The sequence below is a fragment of the Culex pipiens genome, chromosome 1 (assembly GCF_016801865.2).
Source record: "Culex pipiens pallens isolate TS chromosome 1, TS_CPP_V2, whole genome shotgun sequence".
Classification (NCBI taxonomy): Eukaryota; Metazoa; Arthropoda; class Insecta; order Diptera; family Culicidae; genus Culex; species Culex pipiens.
Genome location: NC_068937.1, coordinates 54,451,476 through 54,476,419, shown reverse-complemented (window position 1 = coordinate 54,476,419; position 24,944 = coordinate 54,451,476). Strand labels below are relative to the sequence as shown.

The 24,944-nt window shown below is 38.5% G+C and overlaps 1 protein-coding gene across 9 annotated transcripts in view; it reads left to right on the top strand.

The window, feature by feature from the left end:
- Positions 1–24,944, top strand: part of LOC120413521 (disintegrin and metalloproteinase domain-containing protein unc-71) — a 982,641-nt gene that overhangs the window by 876,731 nt on the left and 80,966 nt on the right. For all 9 annotated transcript variants that reach the window (XM_052707188.1, XM_052707187.1, XM_052707193.1 and 6 more), the window contains 5 exons: positions 4,092–4,413; positions 16,576–16,747; positions 22,901–23,020; positions 23,089–23,269; positions 23,575–23,731. In XM_052707188.1, the coding sequence (XP_052563148.1) occupies positions 4,092–4,413; positions 16,576–16,747; positions 22,901–23,020; positions 23,089–23,269; positions 23,575–23,731 (952 nt within the window). The remainder of the gene's footprint in view (positions 1–4,091; positions 4,414–16,575; positions 16,748–22,900; positions 23,021–23,088; positions 23,270–23,574; positions 23,732–24,944) is intronic.

Here is a 24,944-nt window from a genome sequence, read left to right as displayed (position 1 = left end):
TAAAGATAGTTCATCTATACCAAATTTAGCTATCGCAAACATTTTTTTCTCTGTAATCGGATTTTCTTGGAATAACGTTTAATAACAGAATGGTTATTTTTCGAACAAATCTCTGTTATTATTTTGTGTTATTATAACAGCTAATCTGGGTGTTCCAACTACAAATCCTAGCCTGAAAAATTTCACTTACCCCATTCGAGCCTTGATTTTGAAAAAAAAACATCAAAAAATAGGTACCTAATGAAAAGATTTTTTTTGGATCATGCACAAAAGATGCAAAATATATATTAGTCTGGCACAAATATTTTTAAAAGTTTTTGTCACCCCCCCCCCCCCCCCCCCTTCAAAATTGGCCCGAAAAATCAGGGGGCAAAAAAATATTTTTACAATAAACTTCAAAATTTCAATGAAAATTCAAGTGCAACCAGCTGAAATCAAATTAAAATACATTCTTCTGCGTTTAAAATCATTTTTAGCATGTTTGGGTTTATTAAAAAATCTTATTTTTTTTTGAAAATTTCCGATGCAAAATCTTTTTTTTTCGATACAATTTTTATTTTTGTCAGATCTTAGATTTTTTGAAAACTAGAGATTGCAAAACAACTGAACTAGTGTAAAATGTATTTTAAAACACTTTTTTCATTTAAATGTGAAGACTATGGCTTGTTATTTAAATTTTTATATTTTTTTATTTTTTTGCCCCCCCCCCCTTGACCTCGGTCAGGGCCGAGGGACAAAAACTTTTTTAAATATTTGCATCGGCCTTAGCTAATTCATTAAAAAATGTTTGAGTTCAATATGACAATATGATATGTAATATTTCGGACTTGAGCCAAAACCTTTTGTGAACCTATCTTTCAGAAACTAGGGTATTTTAACCATTAGAGGACCCCCTAGTAGAATCGACGAGCATTTTTCACAATTATTCATTATTTTAAGCACTATTTCATAATCCTTTGTACAACACAATGAAATCTGAAGTCTTTTAAACAATTCTGACTATTTGTTTCATCAACTATTTGTTTTTGTGCAGAAAAATGACCATTTGAAAACAATGTGTTTTTTGCCAGTTATGGACCCTCTTTTCCTATATTGGACCCGGGTCCATAATCCGATTGTGGACCCGGGTCCACTGTAGGAAAACATGTCGTTTTTATATCAAATTTAACCGATATTTGATGTTTTGATGCATGGTGTGGGTCTAATAATAGATATAAAGAATAAAAGTGGACATTTGCTAACTTTTCGTTGTAAACAAATAAATAAAAATTTTAACAGATATGGCTTAAAACAACATAAAAACTTAACAGACTTTTTAACCCATTAATTTCCGAAAAATATTTTTAAAAAACGTATCAAAAACCACTGTAAACATAAGAACTATAAAAAAAAGTTGACCAAAACAAAACAATAGATTTGTTTACAGTTGCTGATAAGGGTTTGTTATTGATTAATTATTATGAAATATCATTTCAAACTTTAATTATGATGCTTCAGTTAAGTACAATTAACTAAAAATTTGATCAATTATAAGTTCTTACGGTTTCAGCAACTTTGGTACTTTTAATATAAAAACAACTATTTTTATACTCATGATTGAAAAATATGCAATTAGGTTTATTACAACAAGCATTTATTGTATGTTTAAGAAAAACTTTTGCTTAAAAACACAGTTTTCTTCATTTTTGTAAGTTAAAAAAAACAGGGGTCCACTTTTTGAAATGTTAGGATTTTCGTTGTCCTATATTGGACCCCCTTAATTTTGTTCGAAATTGAGCAGTTGATTGGATAGTTAATTCAGTCATAAAATGGAAATGCTGTTTTGTTGTAAAATTCAAGTGGCCATTGCGGATTCCAGATTTCGAACTCAAATCACTTATTTTGGCGGAAAGGACACGTCAATGTCAGTCAACATTGTTTTAAAAGGTGCTGAACATGCCAAATAAAAGATTTGTAGACAAAACACGCTTTTTATTGTGATTTTATTGAATTTTACACCAAAACCCTTCAGAGGGTCCACTTTAGGGAAGGGGTCCACTAATGGATAACGTACCCTATATACAAATCTCGCTTACTTTTTCAAAAGATCTTACACCCAAAATTCAGAGTCGATGGAATCGTTCTCTCAAAATTTATTGAGGACTCAGTGCCAAAATCGAAAGAATAATGCTACCAACTCACACCATCATAACTATCTTCACGCAACAAGGGTTGAACTATCATCTTCTTGTATGTTGATCCGACACGCTACCACCGCGTCATGGACGCTTGATGAATTGCGAGGGACAGCAGCAACAACATTCTTCTCTTTGAAGTGTTGCTCGGGGACGCGCCAGCATTATATGTGTTGGTGAGAACTGCTGATCGCTGACATGTTTACACATGGGCTAAAATGAGCAGTTCTCTCAGATTTCGGTCATTCGATTTTTTTTGTATATTTTAATCCGACTGAAACTTTTTTGGTGCCTTTGGTATGCCCAAAGAGGCCATTTTGCATCATTAGTTTGTCCATATAATTTTCCATACAAATTTAGCAGCTGGCCATGGGACCATCCATAAACCACGTGGACACTTTTTTGGGATTCTGTTACCCCCCCCCCCCCCCTCGTGGACAATTGTCCATACAAAAATAAACTTTTTTGTATGGATCGTGGACAATCGCCATACCCCCCCCCCCCTAAAGTGTCCACGTGGTTTATGGATGGTCCCCATACAAAAATGATGTATGAAAATTCAAAAATCTGTATCTTTTGAAGGAATTTTTTGATCGATTTGGTGTCTTGGGCAAAGTTGTAGGTATATATATGGATTACACTGGAAAAAAATGATCCGCAAAAATATTTTCAAAATTTTTAAACCAAGACTAACATTTCAAAAGGGCGCAATATTGAATGTTTGGCCCATTTGAAATTTTAGTCTTGGTTTAAAAATTTTGAAAATATTTTTTTCGAAGAGATCGGAAAATTTCACGAGTGATTCATATTTTAACATTGAAAATCGGACCATCAGTTGCTGAGATATCGACATTAGAAAATGGTGTGTTGTTTGGGTGGGACTTAGAAAACATCAATTTTCCTGTTTTTAAACCTTTGCATGGCAATATCTCAGCAACTAAGGGTCGTATCAACAAAGTTCAAAAATGCAAACTATAGAGAATTTTCTCAGCTTTTCAAAAATATTTTTTTCAAAGGTGGGAAAACATGTGCACTAATTTAAAAAAATGAAAAACTGCGACTATTTTCAAAAAGGTCACCTAAAAATGGATTTTACTTGAAAACGGTGCACTTTATCAAAATTTCAGTAAAGTACTTTTTGATTGCAAATTTAATTTTACATCGAAAAATGAGGTTGAAAAATTTTTGTGACCAATTTGTCGATTTTTTGAAAAAATCAGTATTGATTCATAAATTCATAACTCGCTAAAAGATTTTTTGCACAACCTGGAAATTTCTGAAAAGTTGGCATTTGATGTCCTCTAAAACATATCAAAAAATTTATTTATTTTTTTTAATTAATTTATGATCTACGGGCTTACTGCAAAAAATGTTATTAAATGTAACATTTTCTGCAGCTAATCCACGGTTGCAGATTCTGATATATATTTTTCCTTTGTGTGTACAAATAAAGTAAATATTTTCATAGAAAAAAATCCCACTCCGTAACAATTCCAACTACACACGCCTAAGGGTCGTATGTCGCGAACTGACTTTATAAATGAAACCAAATTAAAAGATGTATACATAAACGCCCTCAAACGAGACCGGCCAAATCCAGTTCCGAGCTGCAAAGTTCAGACTCAGACTGACTCGCTCGTTTATTTTTCTTCCTGCAACGAGGGTGTGAATTGTTTTGTGGAAGGGAAGTAAAGCGACGGGCCAATGTTTTATTCAATCAGTTTTCCGGCTGGTCCTTTCGAATTTTCTAATTTCGAATTTATGTGCCCCGCTGTCGGAAGTTTAATGAGAAATTTAAGGGCGTCCCCTTAAATGAGTAATGAAGCGAATGATTGCATACATTCGGGCGCGCTGCAATAAAATCGTTACCAGAGTCATTAAAGAGGAAATTTCTGTTTTTTTCGCACCATCCCTCAGATCGACGGAATCATCCGGAAGAACTGCGGCAACGGCATCATCGAGGAGGACGAGGACTGCGACTGCGGCAGCAACATCGACTGCGACAAGACGGACCCGTGCTGCGACGGCATCACCTGCAAGCTGAAAAAGGAGTCCCAGTGCGCCACTGGACCATGCTGTGATAAATGTATTCTAAAGCCGCCGGGCGTGATCTGCCGGGACGCACTGAACGAGTGCGACCTACCGGAGTACTGCACCGGCGAGTCCGGCCAGTGCCCGGCCGATGTATATAAGAAGAACGGGAACCCGTGCGGGATGAACTCGACCGGCTTCTCGACAGGTGAGTGTCCGATTGGCCTTCACGAAAAGATCTTAGGTCAAATCTGTAATAGGGTAAAGGGGACGTACACAGACAAACAGACGTGAATCTTGAACATTTTCATCAATCAATCATCAATTCTTCTCACTAGAGCCATCTAGTTGTAAACTCGCTCACAGTTCAAAATATAAAGGCGTGTGTTTGTAAACAGTAACAATCTTCTGTCAAACGCATGTAAATAAGCTGTGGTGAATTTTGAATTTCTATGGTGAGTTTTTCTATATTTAATTTTGTGTTCATGAGTTAAGTTATTTTGTTTGAATTTATAGATTAAATTTAATACGTGTTTGAAAATTCGTATCAACGTACTCAATGTAAACTGAAAGCCAAAACCCTCAACCATTCCAACATCAAGCTTCATAAACTTCATCCAGTTAGCCAACACCAAATCCAATGCCCCGCGTCTTCCTGCGGTGAATTTAGTTGACACTTTCTTACGACGACGACGACCATCACCATCCGTCTGCACCGCAACGAACGAAGTAAATCCAATGTTCTACCACACTTCAACTGACAGTCCGACATAAAGGACATATCTTCTGTGCCGTCCCCCTGACAGAGCACGAAGACCAAGCGAGAGAGCGCGCGGTGGCGGAAGCCAGTCACGTAAGAATCTTGTAAATTGTGACAGCTAACTTCCGCCATGTTCTACGAACCTACCCTGGACGCGGTTGGAGGACTTTTTAAATTGAGCAAAATGACGTAAGCCACAGTTTGGCGTTAGACATTTTTCAAACTTTATTGCAAATTTTTAAAACATAAAAATATCTTAAAATTCGAAACTGGCACATACGTCACTTTGCGGAACTGTAACCCAATTCCAGGAAGCAGCAGCAGACCTGGACCTGAGATGCAGCTGGATGTTTCCTAATTAGCGTGAAACGTTTTCACCGTGTCACTTGTCACGGTTGGTTGTGTCCTCGTTACAGCGAAGATGCAGAAGTTGGGGATCTGACCGCAGCACTACGGGGTGTCTCTTATGAGAATGTGCAGGTAGAATCGGTGCAACCAGAGTGCCTTTGAAATTTGTGGAAATTTACCACACTTTGCAGTTAAAAGGTGTGTTTTCTTCAAGTTCCACTAACTTTTCGATGAGACATGAGGCAGGTGTTTGAAATATATTATTCAAATTCAGGGAACCCTATTATTCTTTTCAATACTCTCCGCTGATTCAATGATGAACAGTAATGCTTTGAATAACTCTAGAGTTTTTTTAACGGTCCTCCTATTTTTTTTGAATTAAATATACTTTATTGAATCTTTCTTATAATAATTACATTTGGTTTACATAATAAGTGGTCAGCTGTGGCTCTACAGCTTTAGTTTGCTTTTCGTGATTTAAACACTGTTCATTTTTATAACTTTAAAAGTATATGATTTATCATTTTTGTAACACTAGGTACAAAAACGGTCCTCCTATAAGCTATTATGTTTCATATGTTTATATGAACTTTTTTTTAACAAAAAAAATAGAATTCATAGCTCCAGAAAGAGTTGCCAGATGAGCAATTCCCTCAGATTGCAGTCATTTGGTTTTTTTGTATTTTTTAATCAGGCTGAATTTTTTTTAGTGCCGTCGGTATGGTCAAAGAAGTCATTTTGCAGCTGTCCACAGGGTTACCAGGTCAAAATATGAAAAATCTGGCAAAGTATCGAATAAAAATCTGGGAATATCTGGCAGACGAAAATCTAACAATTCTGCATGGTGAAGGAGAGGGAAGATATGAATTAGGGTGGGTACGTTTTTCAAAAAGTTCTCGGATCAAGTTTTAGTATGGTTCCCCTTGTAGGGCATGCTCATAGGGACTTTCATGCCAAATATCAGCTCATTTGGTTGTAAACTGGCTACGCGCATTAGGGTTAAAGTTTACATGGGAATTACTATGGGAAATCGGAACTTTTTGTTCAAACGCTCCTACAGGACTGGGAAAATCACGCGCCAACTTCTGGTATGGTCAGGCTTATGGGGAATGGTCTGGAGAACACTTTTCCCGAAGAGAGCATAAGGATTCGTTGTCCCTAGACCTGGCGCATTGGCAAACAATCCGATGTCTCTGGAATCAACGGTTTTCCCTCAAAAAGCATCAAATTTTCCTTAGCATGCTATGAAAGCTTGATAAACACCGCGACGCCATATGTCAGACAGCTACCACGTGGTTGAAATATTTGCAAAAAAAAATACAAATTTGCTATGCAAAGATTTTGAATTCGACTAAATAATATCAGGATTACTCGAAATGATCATTTTCTAGTTAAAAGAAGGTTTGCAATTAAATATTCCAGCCGTTTCTCACCCACGTGGTAGCTGTCTGACATAAGGCGTCGCGGTGTTCATCAAGCTTTCATAGCATGCTAAGGAAAATTTGATGCTTTTTGAGGGAAAACCGTTAATTCCGGAGACATCGGATTGTTTGCCGATGCGCCAGGTCTAGGGACAACGGATCCATATGCTCTCTTCGGGAAAAGTGTTCTCCAGACCATTCCCCATAGGCCTGACCATACCAGAAGTTGGCGCGTGATTTTCCCAGACCTGTAGGAGCGTTCCAAAAAGTTCCAATTTCCCATAGTAATTTCCATGTAAACTTTAACCCTGATGCGCGCAGCCAGTTCACAACCAAATGAGCTGATATTTGGCATGAAAGTCCCTATGGGCATGCCCTACAAGGGGAACCATACTAAAACTTGATCCGAGAACTTTTTGAAAAACGTACCCACCCTAATATGAATACAATGAGCAATTCTCTACGAAATCGGTCTTTTTTCTTCAATTTTAATTTTTGTATTTTTTAATCCGGCTGAAACTTTTTTGGTGCCTTCGGTATGCCCAAAGAAGCCATTTTGCATCATTAGTTTGTCCATATAATTTTCCATACAAATTCGGCAGCTGTCCATACAAAAATGATGTATGAAAATTCAAAAATCTGTATCTTTTGAAGGAATTTTTTGATCGATTTGGTGTCTTCGGCAAAGTTGTAGGTATGGATACGGACTACACTGGAAAAAATAATACACGGTAAAAAAAAATTTGGTGATTTTTTTATTTAACTTTTTATCACTAAAACTTGATTTACAAAAAAACACTATTTTTAATTTTTTTTATTTTTTGATATGTTTTAGAAGGCATAAAATGCCAACTTTTCAGAAATTTCCAGGTTGTGCAAAAAATCACTGACCGAGTTATGAATTTTTTAATCAATACTGATTTTTTCAAAAAATCGAAATTTTGGTCGTAAAAATTTTTCAACTTCATTTTTCGATGTAAAATCAAATTTGCAATCAAAAAGTACTTTACTAAAATTTTGATAAAGTGCACCGTTTTCAAGTTATAGCCATATTTAAGTGACTTTTTTGAAAATAGTCGCAGTTTTTCATTTTTTTAAATTAGTGCACATGTTTGCCCAGTTTTGAAAAAAATATTTTTGAAAAGCTGAGAAAATTCTCTATATTTTGCTTATTCGGACTATGTTGATACGACCTTTAGTTGCTGAGATATTGCAATGCAAAGGTTTAAAAACAGGAAAATTGATGTTTTCTAAGTTTCACCCAAACAACCCACCATTTTCTATCGTCAATATCTCAGCAACTAATGGTCCGATTTTCAATGTTAATGTATGAAACAATTGTGAAATTTTCCGATCTTTTCGAAAAAAATATTTTTGGAATTTTCAAATCAAGACAAACATTTTAAAAGGGCGTAATATTGAATGTTTGTTCTTTGTGAAATGTTAGTCTTGATTTGAAAATTCCAAAAATATTTTTTTCGAAGAGATCGGAAAATTTCACAAATGTTTCATATATTAACATTGAAAATCGGACCATTAGTTGCTGAGATATTGACGATAGAAAATGGTGGGTTGTTTGGGTGAAACTTAGAAAACATCAATTTTCCTGTTTTTAAACCTTTGCATTGCAATATCTCAGCAACTAAAGGTCGTATCAACAAAGTCCAAATAAGCAAAATATAGAGAATTTTCTCAGCTTTTCAAAAATATTTTTTTCAAAACTGGGCAAACATGTGCACTAATTTAAAAAAATGAAAAACTGCGACTATTTTCAAAAAAGTCACTTAAATATGGCTATAACTTGAAAACGGTGCACTTTATCAAAATTTCAGTAAAGTACTTTTTGATTGCAAATTTGATTTTACATCGAAAAATGAAGTTGAAAAATTTTTACGACCAAAATTTCGATTTTTTGAAAAAATCAGTATTGATTAAAAAATTCATAACTCGGTCAGTGATTTTTTGCACAACCTGGAAATTTCTGAAAAGTTGGCATTTTATGCCTTCTAAAACATATCAAAAAATAAAAAAAATTAAAAATAGTGTTTTTTTGTAAATCAAGTTTTAGTGATAAAAAGTTAAATAAAAAAATCACCAAATTTTTTTTACCGTGTATTATTTTTTTCCAGTGTAGTCCGTATCCATACCTACAACTTTGCCGAAGACACCAAATCGATCAAAAAATTCCTTCAAAAGATACAGATTTTTGAATTTTCATACATCATTTTTGTATGGACAGCTGCCGAATTTGTATGGAAAATTATATGGACAAACTAATGATGCAAAATGGCTTCTTTGGGCATACCGAAGGCACCAAAAAAGTTTCAGTCGGATTAAAAAATACAAAAAAAATCGAATGACCGAAATCCTAGAGAACTGCTCAATCAAAAGTTTGTAAAATTCAGTTGGTTTAACTAATTTAATGGCCTAAACATCATAAATTTACATTTTCTTTAAGAAATACAAAAGATATTTTTTTAAATTTCAATTAAATTCGTTCATTCTAATAAAAAAAATGTTCAAAACGGGCATAAAGTGAAAAATCTGGCAAAATCTGTCAATATCTGGCAGAGAGAAGGGTGCATCTTTATTCTGGCTGACAATTAAAAATCTGGCATTCCCAGATTTATATGGCAACCTGGTAACCCTGGCTGTCCATACAAAAATGATGCATGGAAATTTAAAAATCTCTATCTTTTGAAAGTATTTTTTGATCGATTTGGTGTCTTCGGCAAAGTTGTAGGTATGAATAAGGACTACACTGAAAAAACGTTACTTAATCCACGATGGTGGTTGGTGCCTTCCTCACATTTAGAGTGTAATGCTAGGTAATATCTGAGATCCGGCCTCCACAAAGTTCATAAATAACACTTAAGTGCTTATAACTTTTGATAGAGTTGTCAAAACTTCAATCCACTGAACTCATTGGAAAGGTCTTTTGATTACCTATCCAACGACAAGTCGCATGATAGATCCGGACAACGTTTTCATAGAAAGATATGAGATCCGGCCTCCAAAAAGTTCATAAATAACACTTAAGTGCTTATAACTTTTGATAGGGTTGTCAGATCTTCAATCTTTTGATCTCGTTGAAAAGGTCTTTTGAAACCCTTTCTAAAAATGTATAACATGACGAGGTTTCTTACAAAAACCACCCTTTTTACAATCTTCCGGACTTTTGTTAAAATCGTTTTTTTTAGCATAACTTTTAAAGTACTTAACTAAACTTATGTGACCCCAAGACGGATCAAATGAGACCAAAACGGTCCAAATCGGGTCAGCCAGTGCCGAGATAACTCAGTGCAATTTTTTATCAACATCACACTACACACACAGACTTTTTCTCAAAATTTGATTCTGAGTCGATATGTATACCTGAAGGTGGGTCTAGGAGGTCAAATTAAGAATTTCGTTTTTCGAGTGATTTTATAGCCTTTCCTCAGTAAGGTGAGGAAGGCAAAAATGATACACGGTAAAAAAAATTGGTGATTTTTTATTTAACTTTTTGTCACTAATTTGCACTAACTTGATTTGCAAAAAATACACCTTTTTTATTTATTTTTTTTATATGTTTTAGGGGTCACTAAATGCCAACTTTTCAGAAATTTCCAGGTTGTGCAAAAAATCTTGGACTGAATTTTTGAATCAATACAATTTTTTACGAAAAATCTAAATATTACTTGTAAAATGGATTCTGCGTGTATCCTCCAGAGCAAGCAGCAGTGAAGTGCTCAGAGCTCTAAAAGTTTTTTCGAATTTTCCGCCGTAATCGACTTTGATTACCCGCGAGTTTGCTCCACCAGCATGCCGAAGGCCGGCCGTGGCCGTGGCAGTTCGAGTGCGGCCTCGAAAAACCCGCGAAGTTCGTCTACCGGCCGAGTGCAAAAAGGTAAACAAAACAACGCCGCCGCGTCGTCCGCCATCGCGCAGGGGAGCGTGTGCGCTGATGGATTCAATCCGGAGTTATTACACGCTAATTACCGTGTCCAGGATCGCAGCCCTATAAGAAGCAGACTCCGTTCAGGTACTTCCGGCAATCTGTCCACCGGTGGCGCATCAACATCTGCCAACATTCCCACCAGTAACAAGTTCGCGAGACTGAGTGACGAGGAAAGCTACAACAACAACACCGACGGTAGCAGCACTACCGATGACGACGACGACGATGGACGTGCACGCAAAAAAGGTAGTACGACAAAAAAAGTTAATTCTCCGAAGGAACGGCGACCACCTCCAATTTTTGTTTTGGATACGTTGGCGGACGATGTTGACGAGTTGCTGGAAGGCCTCCAATATAGTCTGAAAATTGGCAAATCGAAAGTTCAAGTGATTACTTTCACCAAAAAGAATTTCGATCTGGTGGTGAAAGAACTGAAGCGTAGCAACTTCAAGTTCTACACATTCGATCCAGTTGAGAAGACCGCTGTTAAGGTAGTCCTGCAGGGCTACCAAGACCGCCCAATCGCCGACCTGAAGGGACACCTCTCGGGAGCCGGAATAACGCCACGGGAGATAAAAGTGCTCTCGCGCAAGACAACAGTCACAGGTACGCACACTCTGTACCTGTTGTACTTCGACCGCGGCACCGTCAAAATCCAAGACCTGCGTCGGACTAAGGCGTTGGACGGTTTTTGGGTAAACTGGCGGTTTTACTCCAAAAACCCAATGGACGTAGCACAATGCCACCGTTGCCAGAAGTTCGGCCACGGCTCGCGGAACTGCAACCTCCCGCCCCGCTGCGTGAAGTGCGGTGAAACACACCTCTCGGAGAAGTGTGCACTGCCGTGCAAGGCGGACTTGGGGGACAAGGCAGAGCAAACCAAGGCGCGCATTAAGTGCGCCAACTGTGACGGCAACCATACCGGTAATTACCGCGGATGCGTCGCGCGCAAGGCCTACCTCGAGGAGCAGGAAAAGAGGAAGAAGAAAGCAGCAGCATCCCACCCTTCTCAGCGGAATACGAGCTCTACCGTTCCTGCAGCTGGACAGCGTACGGTTCCAGCGGACAACCCAGCGTTCCCTCCTGGATGGGGGCGATCGTTCGCCAGCGTGGTCGCTGCCGGTAGCGGCGATGCGGCCCAGCAAGAAGTAACCGGAGAAAATCTCTTCACCTTGCCGGAGTTCTTTGCTCTAGCGGGTGAGATGATGACGCGGTTTCGGACCTGCCGTAACAAGGCGGAGCAATTTCTGGCCCTCGGGGAGCTAATGATTAAGCACATCTACAATAGATAAAAAAAACTGTGATCTAGTTTAAGCTTTTTCTATTTCTATCCCCTTTCCTTTGTAATTTCAGTAAGTTTTTTCTAAATTTTTTCTTACTCTTGGTAATTTCTAAGTGATAAGCAATAATCGTGCCAAAATGGATTGAGATTTAACACACAGCTGAAAGGAACTCCAAAACTCTGTTATGTACTGCGAATGAACTGATTGTTACATGATTATTCACTAATAAAACCGAATTGAATTGAATTACTTGTAAAAATTTTGCATCTTCATTTTTCGATGTAAAATCAAATTTGCAATCAAAAAGTGCTTTAGAGAAATTTTCATAAAGTACGCCGTTTTCAAGTCACAGTGTTTCATTTTTTAAATTAGAGCACATGTTTGGCCACTTATGAAACAAAAAAATTTGAAGAGCTTAAAAAATTCTCTATATTTTGCTGATCTGAACTTTGTTGACACGAGCCTTAGTTTTTGAGATATTGCAAGTACAAAGGTTTGAAAACAAGAAAAATGATGTTTTTAAGTCTCACCCAAACAACCCACCATTTTCTAATGTCGATATCTCAGCAAACTAATTGTCCGATTTACAATGTTAAAATATGAAACATTTGTAAAATTTTCCGATCTTTTCGAAAACAATATTTTCAAGACTAACATTTCAAAAGGGCGTAATATTGAGTGTTGACAAATAGATAAATTAAAACCCACATTTTTTTACCTACAACCTTGCCGAAGACACCAAATCGATCAAAAAATACCTTCAAAAGATACAGATTTTTGAATTTTCATACATCATTTTTGTACGGACAGCTGCCAAATTTGTAAAGAAAATTATATGGACAAACTAATGATGCAAAATGGCTTCTTCGGGCATTCCGAAAGCACCATAAAAGTTTCAGCCTGATTAAAAAATACAAAGATTTAATAAAAAAAAACGTTTTTGTTGAGAATTGCTCAACTGTCGTGGTGAGTTTGCTTTAAATTCCTTCAAAATTCAAATTGACGGTCAATCTAAACTGATGGATTTCGAAAAAGATTTAAATCTGTTTATCTCTGGTATTATTTTCGGTCATTGTATTTTGTGAAAGTAATATGAATTTTATAAAACAGTTGAACTTTTGTACATCTATGCCATCACAACAAAAATTATGAATATCCACAAGAAGTCAACAATTATTCGCATTAACAAAAGTCTAAACAAAATCCGCTTAAACCAGAACCCATTGCTCCCGAATCGTGCTCCCTTGCTGGGAGCGATTTTCTAACAAAATCCTCGGTTATTACGTTTAGCTCACCTCAAAATTGAAGTACCCGCCATTAAATTGCAGCCAACACTTGAGAAGCTTTTCATAGCCGTGTGTACAAAGCGTTCTTCTACACAGCCCAACTCCCTTCTTGTTAAAAACAGAGTTCCAACACAACGAAACAAAAGCCTTTCGGCAAATGCAATATGCATGCGGTTTACGGGTTAGGTTAACCAATGTTGGGCTTATTTTGCCCTTTTGACATCTCTTGCTTTGCGCACTTTCAACTGGATGGCGCTCTAAACAGTTTTGAGAATTTTCCCAATAAAACTGCATTTACCCTTCCGTGCGCCAAAAATTTTGCACCCCGACTTGAACTCGCAAAAACCACTCCTCTCCACTCACAAGAAATCATATCTAATTAGTGTAAAATACTTCACCCAAATGCAACCCCGCGGCGAATGAAAATTTCCAGCAGCGTGTGAGGGCGGGCCACAAATGGCGTATGTTTCCCGAGCAACTCCTGTGTATGAATGGTGTCGCCTCCCCGCCGCCCCCACTGCACTGTGCAAAAACAAGCTGCTTTGGGATTTTCCTATTCAAAAACTCACAAACACGACACACCCTCAACTTCAACAGCAGTGTTGCCAGCATAAGCAAAAAATCAACTTTTTCTCGCTCTCTCTCTCGCTCTCTTGCTCTGACATTTTCCAAAGTTGGGTCCGGGAAAAACCCATATGCAAATTAATTTTCCACCGCTAATAGAAGGTAATGGAAAATGTGTAGTACTAACTTTGGCTTGTGCTCCGTGGGTTAGGTTAGGTAAGGTTAGGGTGGCCCACGAAGGGTGAGGGGTGGGGGTGTTCTGTTGTTAGCGCGCGAGATCGTGTTTTGAATTTGTGGTTTTCGAATTACAAAGTTGTTGATGCCGGCTGGTGGCGATGGTAAGCAAAAGCAATGCAGCCCTAGTTGGAAACCGAAATGTGTATTGTTACGAGCGTGCAGCAACGGGGTTTGAAAGTTTTTAGTATTTTATTGCGGTTTCAATATTAGTGAGGGAATGTTGGGAATGGTTGCGGCTTTTGGGAAATTTTGGTTAAGCTCAAATAAATATTTAATCGAAAATAATTGGCGGTCCTTTCTTCAATCACAGAACGGAATTCGTTTTTTGGCCTGTTCACTGCAAACACTAAAATTGGTTTGGTTTATGTAGGCAAACACCAGAATACACGGAACCCTGTAGACTGTTGTCAATCGAACGGGGTCACTTTTTAGTTTGACTTTGTCCAACGGGGTACAAACTTTCCCTTTAATATCAAATTTCCAAACCATCACCAATTTAGGCTGCAAATTATTGAAAAGCACGACGAAATAACTTAAAAAGGAGTTCAGATTTGTGATCAGAGACAAAAGTTACCCCTTAAGACAAAAACAACGGGGCAAATGCTCTGTGGATCCTTTAAACAAAAATTCTAGATTTGTTTAAACAACTTTCAATTCAGCATAACATCTCTTCAAAAAACTAACTTAATCCACCTATGTGGTTGGTGCCTTCCTCACTCTTTTCCAACAATGGGTGATATGTAATATGATGGGTTTGGACACAAAATTGATCCAAAAAAACACACATATCACTCAAGGGCTCAGAAGTGGCATTATAAGTGGTCAGAACTCGAGACAGGGATGGGTCGGATGATGGATCCGGACATTGTTTACATACATTTTAATGAGATACGGCTACAAAAAAAGTACATAAATATCACATAAGTGGTTATAACTCGAGACAGGGTTGCCAGATCTTCAATGTTGTAGATTCGTTGGAAAGGTCTTTCAATTACCTAACCAACGATGTGTCGGATGATGGATCCGGACATTGTTTACATACATTTAAATGAGATCCGGCTACAAAAAAGTACATAAATATCACATAAGTGGTTATAACTCGAGACAGGGTTGCCAGATCTTCAATGTTGTAGATTCGTTGGAAAAGTCTTTCAATTACCTAATCAACGATGGGTCGGATGATGGATCCGGACATCGTTTACATACATTTAAGTGAGATCCGGCTTCAAAAAAGTACATAAATATCACTTAAGTGGTTATAACTCGAGACAGGGTTGCCAGATCTTCAATGTTGTAGATTCGTTGGAAAGGTCTTTCAATTACCTAATCAACGATGGGTCGGATGATGGATCCGGACATCGTTTACATACATTTAAGTGAGATCCGGCTTCAAAAAAGTACATAAATATCACTTAAGTGGTTATAACTCGAGACAGGGTTGCCAGATCTTCAATGTTGTACATTCGTTGGAAAGGTCTTTCAATTACCTAACCAACGATGGGTCGGATGATGGATCCGGACATTGTTTACATACATTTAAATGAGATCCGGCTACAAAAAAAGTACATAAATATCACTTAAGTGGGTATAACTCGAGACAGGGTTGCCAGATCTTCAATGTTGTAGATTCGTTGGAAAGGTCTTTCAATTACCTAACCAACGATGGGTCGGATGATGGATCCAGACATAGTTTACATACATTTAAGTGAGATCCGGCTTCAAAAAAGTACATAAATATCACTTAAGTGGTCAGAACTCGAGACAGGGTTGCCAGATCTTCAATGTTGTAGATTCGTTGGAAAGGTCTTTCAATTATCTAACCAACGATGTGTCGGACATTGTTTACATACATTTAAATGAGATCCGGCTACAAAAAAGTACATAAATATCACTTAAGTGGTTATAACTCGAGACAGGGTTGCCAGATCTTCAAAGTTGTGGATTCGTTGGAAAGGTCTTTCAATTACCTAAATAACGATGTATAACATGATGATGTTTGGTTCAGTTTACTGCCATTTATTCATCTTCCGGAAATATGCGAAAACACATTTTTATACATAACTTTTGAACTACTTATCGAAACTTCAAACAATTCAATAGCACCGTATGGGACCCTAAACCAAGTCGAATGCGACTGGTTTGGTCAAAATCGGTTCAGCCAGTGCTGAGAAAACTGCGTGACATTATTGGTCACATACACACACACATACACACACACATATCCACACACATACACACACACATATCCACACACATACACACACACAGACATTTGTTCAGTTTTCTGAGTCGATATGTATACATCAAGGTGGGTTTTCGAGCTTTTAATAAAAAGTTCAATTTTAGAGCAGGATTATAGCCTTACCTCAGTGAGGAAGGCAAAAGAACACACTTGATTAAAGTTTTGATGGTATAAAAAAAGTGGTAAATAAAACAATTTAAAAATACGTATAATGTTATATACAATCTTTCATTAATTTTAGAAAAATGATAATGCTCAAAACTGTCTCTCTCGATCTTCTCCCTTTCAGGCTACTGCTTCAACGGTGTCTGTCCGACGACGCTGTCCCAGTGCGAGCGGGTGTGGGGCTACAGTGGCAACGGGGCCGACCGGGTCTGCTACGAGCAGTTCAACACGAAGGGCACCTCAAATGGGCACTGCGGCAAGGACGCCCAGGGCAACTTCCTCAAGTGCGAACCGGAGTGAGTATTCCAACAAAGTTGTGACCGATTTCAAACTCGTAAACTCATGTTTACCATTTCACCGGAGTTAATACTAATCCGGGGGAAGAAGGGGTCAAATACAGAATAAAAAAACACGACAAAAACTGCAGTGTCAACAGTTTCTTCCCGGAAACAAACTACCGGTTCCTCCTCCAAGCATCATTAATCACAGGAATGATGAATTTCCGCATCCGGATTACAAGCTGGAGGAAGAAGCGCCTGCGGAGAAATTCTGTCATGACCGTACAAGAAAATGCTTATCGGAAAAAGCTCTCTCCCCCTCTGCTCTGCGGCTACTAAAACCATGAGAGTCCGTAACTCCGTGCAAACTGCAAAGTTCTTCGCACAGGAAGAAAACAGCAACGACATCACATCTATCCCCTTCCTGGCAATGTGTCACTGCAAATTAATCATGTGGCAACTTTACACAGCCTCACCGAGTAGAGTCCCCTCTCTCAAAGAACTTCTTAGAAAGTCCAACCCCTTCTGAATGTGCGACAACACACTCTCTCACATTTGAATCATTTCCGTTTCCGTCCACCACCACCGCCTTAAGGACGGTCCACAACAACAATGGCAAATCGTGTATTATTCATCATAAAATTAATAATAACCATCGGTAGCAACAATAATGATGCCGGGCTATTAGTCAGCACTGTGCTCTCACACCACACTTCTTTCCGGGCGCGCTGGCAACCCTTCTTGTGGCGTTGCTGCTTAAAGAGTTGAGAAGGATCATTGCTAATACGTTGTACTTAATCTACAGCGACAATATGTCGTAGATTCTTGTCCGGCTCAGCATGGAACTCTAATACACTCAAACCCCGATGGTTTGACACCAACTGTTGTCAAACGAACGCGGTCACTTTTTAGTTTGACACCCCTTTTACACGGAGTTCACACGCACTACCAAACGTTTGTTTTGATAGTGTGCGTGAGCGGCGTGTAAAAAGTGACAGTTCGTCACTTTTTAGTTTGACTTTGACCAACTAACCGGGTACAAACTAAAAAAGTGTCAAACGAAAAAGTGACCAACCACCGGGAGTTGAGTGTAGAAGCCATTTGCTGACGTGCTGCCTGAGCAGCAGTGATCTTTTCAATTGTTGTACAAAGCCATAAGTTTATTTTAAAGTTGATGGAAGAAGCAATTCGTTGTCTCAACAGCTTTCTTCAAAATGTTATTGTTATTTTTTTAATATTGTTAGTATCGAAATGAAAAATGTCCATTTAATTTGTTTTTTAAATAATTGTTAATATCTGAAATTGAAACAAAATTTATTAGTACGCTACACATGCCATCCGATATCCGGACACTTAGTAACAAATAGGTTTATTTAGCCGGCAAAAATCTTGGAACAAATTGAAAAAAAGGATAAATATCACCAAACAGCGTTATGAACAAAAAATTTCAATAAAATGTATGTAATTTCACCAAAACATTCAATATTTTTAAATGTTAACTTCTCTGAGTCAATCTGTTATTTTTGTATTTTACAAGGGCTCAAAATATCAAGTTTAGCAACCAGTTGTAGATCTTTTTCTTCATTCATTCTGATTCAATATTTTACCAATAAGACTTTTCTCATGATTTATATTTTTAAAAACATGTATTTACTGGGCTGGGTGTATGCTACTGTAGTTTTGAAAAATAGTTAATTTGAATATTGTTATTTTAAAAACCGAGGACTAAAACTTTCAGTAAAATTTATTTAAATTTGAAGTTTGATGATTAAAAAGAGTCAGGTTCAAAAAAAAATCAAAATCAAATTATTCGCTCTACAGCATTGCCTTGGCGTTCTCGATTGCGAGATTCCTACTCGAAACTAAGTGTCCGAAGGCTTGATTGTTGAGGCAATTGCAAACCTCTTTTTACACCTTAGCATCCATCCACCCCGGGATTCGAACTGACGACCTTTGGATTGTTAGTCCAACTGCCTACCAGCGACTCCACCGAGGCAGGACCCAGGGAGACGACTCCTACACCTGGACTGAGCTAACGACCTAACCTTTTGGTTAGTCCGGGGCCAACATTTACTTCCCGTCCGACGGAAGGCGTGATCAGACAAATCTCGTCTCGAAAAATGCCACCGGGACCGTCTGGGATCGAACCCAGGCCGACTGGGTGAGAGGCAATCACGCTTACCCCTACACCACGGTTCCCGGCATGTTCATGTCATGTTCAAGCAATACTAAAAAGAAATTGTTTTTTTTTGCAAAAAAAAATGAAGTTTTGGTTGCAACTTAAACCATCTTTGTAGCTTGATTCATAAATTTTCCAAATTTATTTAGAAAATGTATCTACCGGAAATGCTTATAAATCAAAAGATATTATTGATTTACGTTGCAATAAAACATAAAAAAAATACCAAGAAACTAATTTTAGTTGTTCTTAGTGTAAAATTGTCCAACGTATCCAATAATGCAGTCCGTTTTCCGATCCGAATTTATTTTCATTGAGGAAAACATTACTCTTTAAAAGTATTTAATCCATTATATTAATGTTTTCATAATTATAATCAAAGAACTATTGAAACTTTTCGAAATTTGTTGAAAATTTCTTCATGAGGTTCATTAAAAATTTCGTAGCATTTGAGAAAGAATCTTCAATTCAGCTATCCCTATTGTACTGAGATTCAAGAAAATAAATTGCAAAAATATCTCCAAAACGAAGCACATCCAAAAATGTGTAACATATATTTCAAACAAAATTATGTTTGTTTTCACGGTTTTCAGCAAAAGGGAAATTTGGTATTTAAATAAAGTTTAGACAAGATTTCATTCATGGTAGTTTGCTCATAGTCATTTAAACAAAATAATTTAGTCCACTTACGTCTTTAGTGCCTTTCTTACTCCTAACCAAATATGGATCACACAAAAAATCCGGAAAAAACTTTCATCTTTGGAAAACAAAGTGCGCAACAAACAAAGTTCTAGGTATGGAACCAACTAAGTTCAAAAAAAATCTACACGGAAAAAGTCAATTCCCGAATTCGAGAACGACGAAGGTCATCCCTAGTTGCCATAAAAACCAGGTTCGATCACGTTTGTCCACAAATCAATTTTACCTGCATTTGAGCTCACTGAGAGCAGTTTTGATACTGATTAATGCGATATTCATGTAAATTTTCTCATAGGGCATGGCACAAAATCTCATTTAAAGAAGAAGTTTTGAGCTTTCAAATGCACCGCGGAGCGTATTTTTTTGTGTCACCCTCGAAAAGATACAAACATTTGAAAAAGGCCTATTAAAAACTTTAAAAACGCTGTAACTTTTTACGAAAATGACCTAGCGACTTCGTTGACATTTCAAAAGACGCGTATTTTTATGCTCTAAATATGTCCCGAAGACTCCAAAATTGCCAAAAATAATACAAAAAAGATACGCATTAAAAACACTTTTTTGATGGGCCACCCTACTGCTTTTCATATAAAATGCTGTAGAATGATCAGATTAAGAGATAGAGATTTGGTGTCTTCGACAAAGTTGTTTGAAATGGCTAGTACTATAATACTGTTGAAGAAAGTATACCTCTATCTCATCTAGAAGCGAAGATAGTTTTTGAAAATATTAGTAATTGTTGGACCACCCTAATATCGTTTTGACCAAAAGATGTAGAATTTTATTTTTAACAAATGCTTCTTAGAAACCGAAGCTCGAAAATGCATCCCTGAAGCGGAAATAAATTATTCCTGCTAAATTTGCGTTTCCGACCACTGTGCACTCCTTAATAATCAAGCTGTGGTGCCCGAGACAGTTAAGTCATAGGGATAGTCTGTCAAAGGTCCCCGGTTCGATTCTCGTAGTCGACACTTATGATTTTTTTTTGTTTTGATGGATGAACTTTATTCACAATTGAACCTTGAGGGAATAATTCTCTCGTCCTTCTCGAGCTGTGTTCTCTGTGTCCGTGGTACCACTATTCTCTCGAATTGATGCCATTATTCTCTCGGCCGAGCGCTGCCCAGTTTTGGGTGTAGGTATACGTGAAGCTTAGTCTATAAGCTTTGTGTGTGTGCAACCAACCAAACGGGACCACGCGGCCACTTCTTACAAATTGAGTTGTTTCCATGTATTTTTAGATCTTCATTCTATACATGCAAATAACTCGCATAGGCATTTGGAAGGTGTTAGCTCTGCCGAGCTTCGGTGACCCATTTCTACGCTGGCTAGCCGAGCGCGAAGTCCCTCAGCTTTTATCGACAAGCCCCGCCCTGAAGAACGTTTGCACCAATCGGGTTCAAACGTTATTTAGAACTTCCGAACCCTTGTCAAATGGACAAGGACCCAGCGCGTATATAGTTTGATAGTAACAGTATTCCTAATTCCAGGCATCGCTCACCAAGCCGTGATGGCCTAGTGGTTAGCATTTTTGCTTACCAATCCAAAGGACGGGGGATCGAACCCCGACTCAGGCGACGTTGATTTTTCGTTCATGTTCAGAGTTTCAAGATTAATATTTCCTATACTTTCTCGTTGGGAGCAGATGGGAATCGAACCCAGGACCATTCGCTTAGAAAGCGAACACCGTAACCAGTCAGCCACGGCCGCTCAGCTTAGTCTCTGTGTCCGTGGTACCACTATTCTCTCGAATTGATGCCATTATTCTCTCGGCCGAGCGCTGCCCAGTTTTGGGTGTAGGTATACGTGAAGCTTAGTCTATAAGCTTTATGTAAAAAATCAATTTTTAGAGCAGGATTATAGCCTACCTCAGTGAGGAAGACAAAATAGCTCAAATTGTTATGCGTTTTTTTTTTTCATTGATGCTTTGAATAATGTTATTTTACGTGTAATAAAAAAAATTGTTCATGTGATGCTTTAAAGTTCACATTGTAAAGCTCAATATCATGTACAATCATATTTACTTTGACTTAAAATATTGTATCTTCATAAATAAGTTCTAAATTTGCTATGCATTTTTATACTACTGCTTCCAAAAGGTCAGTACAAAATCATTTGAAAAGTTTGAATTGTCAAAAATCTATCCATGTTCATAGATGTCTAAAGACGAATAAAACAAAATAAAGACAAAACAAATTAAAAACAAGGTGCTTTTAAAACTGAATAATTTGCTTGCATTCTGAAAAAAAATATCGAAACAAAGCAATTTTCCACACAGTCAGTTTCAGAACTAACAACGAGCGTGACACGTGACAGCTCACAAACAACACCCTTACACAAGCTGCTCTTTTCACCTATTGTGTGACTTGTCGATTGAACTCGCCACGGGTGGTGGTGATTGCAGTGGCACTTGGTTGCCGACAATGGCTGTCAATTCTCAATCCAGCTACAAAGGGGCACATCGCAGAGGCTTCAACAATTTATGTCATTTTGCAGCGGTTTTTGTTTTTAATGAAATCCAATTACCATACGCTTTTATCGTTTTGTCTGTTGAAATGTTTGCTTTAAAAAACGATAATTAAACTTTTAAAAGAATGTAAAGCAATTTCAAAATTGAACACACAACCTTTCATTAAACCACCACAAATCCCCGAGCAATCCCGGTGAAGTGTTTGTCCAAATCTGCCAACGGGCCAACACGATGGATACCATCATTACTGACCGCGGACCATCAACCGCCGCCAGCATCTTGGATACATACACACGGCAACTTAATCAATAGAGTTCGCGTGGCAAAATTACACGACAAACTCCAATGCTATTGGCGAACGCCGATGGCAGCACTGGCGGTTGACCAAAGCCGGGAGTCCATCACCAATCGGCTAGAAGCTGCGCCAGATACAATAATCAGACGCCTTTGGCCGAGACCAAAGTTTGATTGCAGGTTTACTCCCCTGCGGGAGTTGGACCTAGATGATTGTGATCGAAGCTCACGGAAAAACTCTTTAAATCGTGAAAATACGAACAACATTGTGACCGTGAATTATATCCATAAGGGCAAAATTTACATCGTAACATCCTTTGCAATATCTATGACTTATTAAAAAGGATTATTCACGATTTCATGAACAGCATTCATGACAGCATGAATTCTTTCCGTGTTGCAAACCCAATCGAAACCAACTGTCATCCGACCAACACCGCGGCCAAACAGTCAAACCTCGTTGACATGCCGGCGCAAACCTAACCTCAAACTTTCTCCTCGCTCTCTCTCTCTCCCTCTCTCCGCCCAGGAACATCCAGTGCGGTTCGCTGCAGTGCAAAGACGGCGATCGGACGCCGGTGGAGGACTGCAGCGAGCACCAATACTTTAGGACAATTATTTCAATTAAGGGAATCGAATACGAATGCAAGTGAGTATCGTGCCGTGACTGCAGCATCCTAACCTTGCCGCTAACCGCAAAAATCCCACTCTCCGCAGGTCGATTTCCGGCTCGTCGACGGCGGGCGCGGCCACGGCGCAGTTTGGCCTGGTGCGCGAGGGGACGCCGTGCGGGGACAATCTGATCTGCGTGAACCAGTCGTGCGTCAGCATCTTCCCGTACATCGACCAGACCAAGTGTCCCAGCAATCACAACAATCTGGAGTGCTCCGGAAATGGGGTGAGTGCTGGAAACGTCAGACGACTTTTTTATCAAATGGTTGTAGAATCGGGTAGCACATTAAGGGATTTCAGCCCATAAGATCGCAAGGTCAAACTGACTGCTTGGGGCAAATTCGTTGTTCTCAGACTTCTTAAAAAGATATGTTTGCATGATTTGACATATTGCACAAGTTTTACAAAAACCTTAGCAAAATATTTCGTCTTGAGAAAGGATCGAGGATCCGCCCTACGCAAGTGATAAGACCGTACAATGCTAAAATTAATATAAAATTCAAAAATTGCTCTCTCCCGCCCCGCTCGCAGGATTGCACCAACACAAACAAGTGCTTTTGCAAGTTCGGCTGGACCGGACCGGACTGCTCAATACAGGCTCATATCACAACGACGTACGCGTCACCCGTAACGTCCACAACGCCGGAAGGTCTTTCCGCCGTAATGGAAAAGAAAACCACACGCTACGGTAAGTCCACATCCGAGTTCCGGTAGCTATCCCTCGCTCTCTTCTCGCTCTCACTCTCTCCCTCCCATCCAATACTCAGAACATACCACTACCACAACTCTCTCTTTCTCTTTTCTCGCTCATACCTCACATCACTCGACTCTGCTTATTTGATCCTCTCTTTCGCTCTCTTTCTCTCCATCTGATTAAATAACAAATACACTCAAACTTGTAGATGAATAAAATTTAAACATCAAATAACCTATATCCGCTATGGCTATCTCTTGTTTTAAGTAAGCTCTCTATTGACATCTCAAAATCTCTTTTCTCTCATTAGTTTCAGCCACTTGGTTCCGTTTTCTGTAAATCTCGTTTTCTTTTCAAAACCTTTTCAACAACCCGAGGTTTTCGTTCCGTCCACCTGGATCACATTAAAGGATTTCAGTTGTTTTATCTTTACATTTCCAAACTCAATCTTCAAAGCCCGTGTCCCCCCAGTCTTGGAGTTCTTTGCCGATGTGGTAAAGAAAACAAAAACAGAAGTGGGAGCCCTCTTGACTATCTCTCTCTCCCTCTCTCTCTCTCTCTTTCTGTCTCAACTTTTAACACGATGGTTTTTCTTTTTCTTTAGACTGCACTCACTTTCTCTCTCCCTCTCTGTTTCACTCTCTCTTTCTCACTCTTACTCTGTCTCTGTCTCGCGGGGGTCCTGATCAAGAACCGCTCTTTTGTTTCTGCCCAAGGACTTGCAAAAAGAGGAAAGGGGAACCTCTCTACTATCCAACCACACAGTATCTCTCCCTCTCTCTCTCTTTCTCCCTCACTCTCTTATCGGGTCTCACCTCCTTCGATTCACCTGATTTAATTAAGTCGGTTCGCACAAAAGGACGTAAATTGGATTTTTCTCGTACAGAGAAAGAAAACAACTCCGCTGCAAACCAAGCCGGAACCACTGTAAACTCTGTGGGAAACGGGAAAAGTGGAACTTTTTCTTCTTCAATCGAAATGGTGTTCCTCTTCTGCTCGCTGTTGGCACCGTGAAGAAGGAGGGAAAGAACATATTATACTCAATTATGACAATGGTAATCGTTTCTTTTCCAAATTTGCCTCCCAATTATCTTCCTCTCTCGACCAGCAATCGTAGTTTGTAGAAGTTAGCTGAAACTGGCTTTCATAAACCCATTCGTTAGAATAAAACAGCGCCATAACGATCACAACCATCGAAACCTCCCTA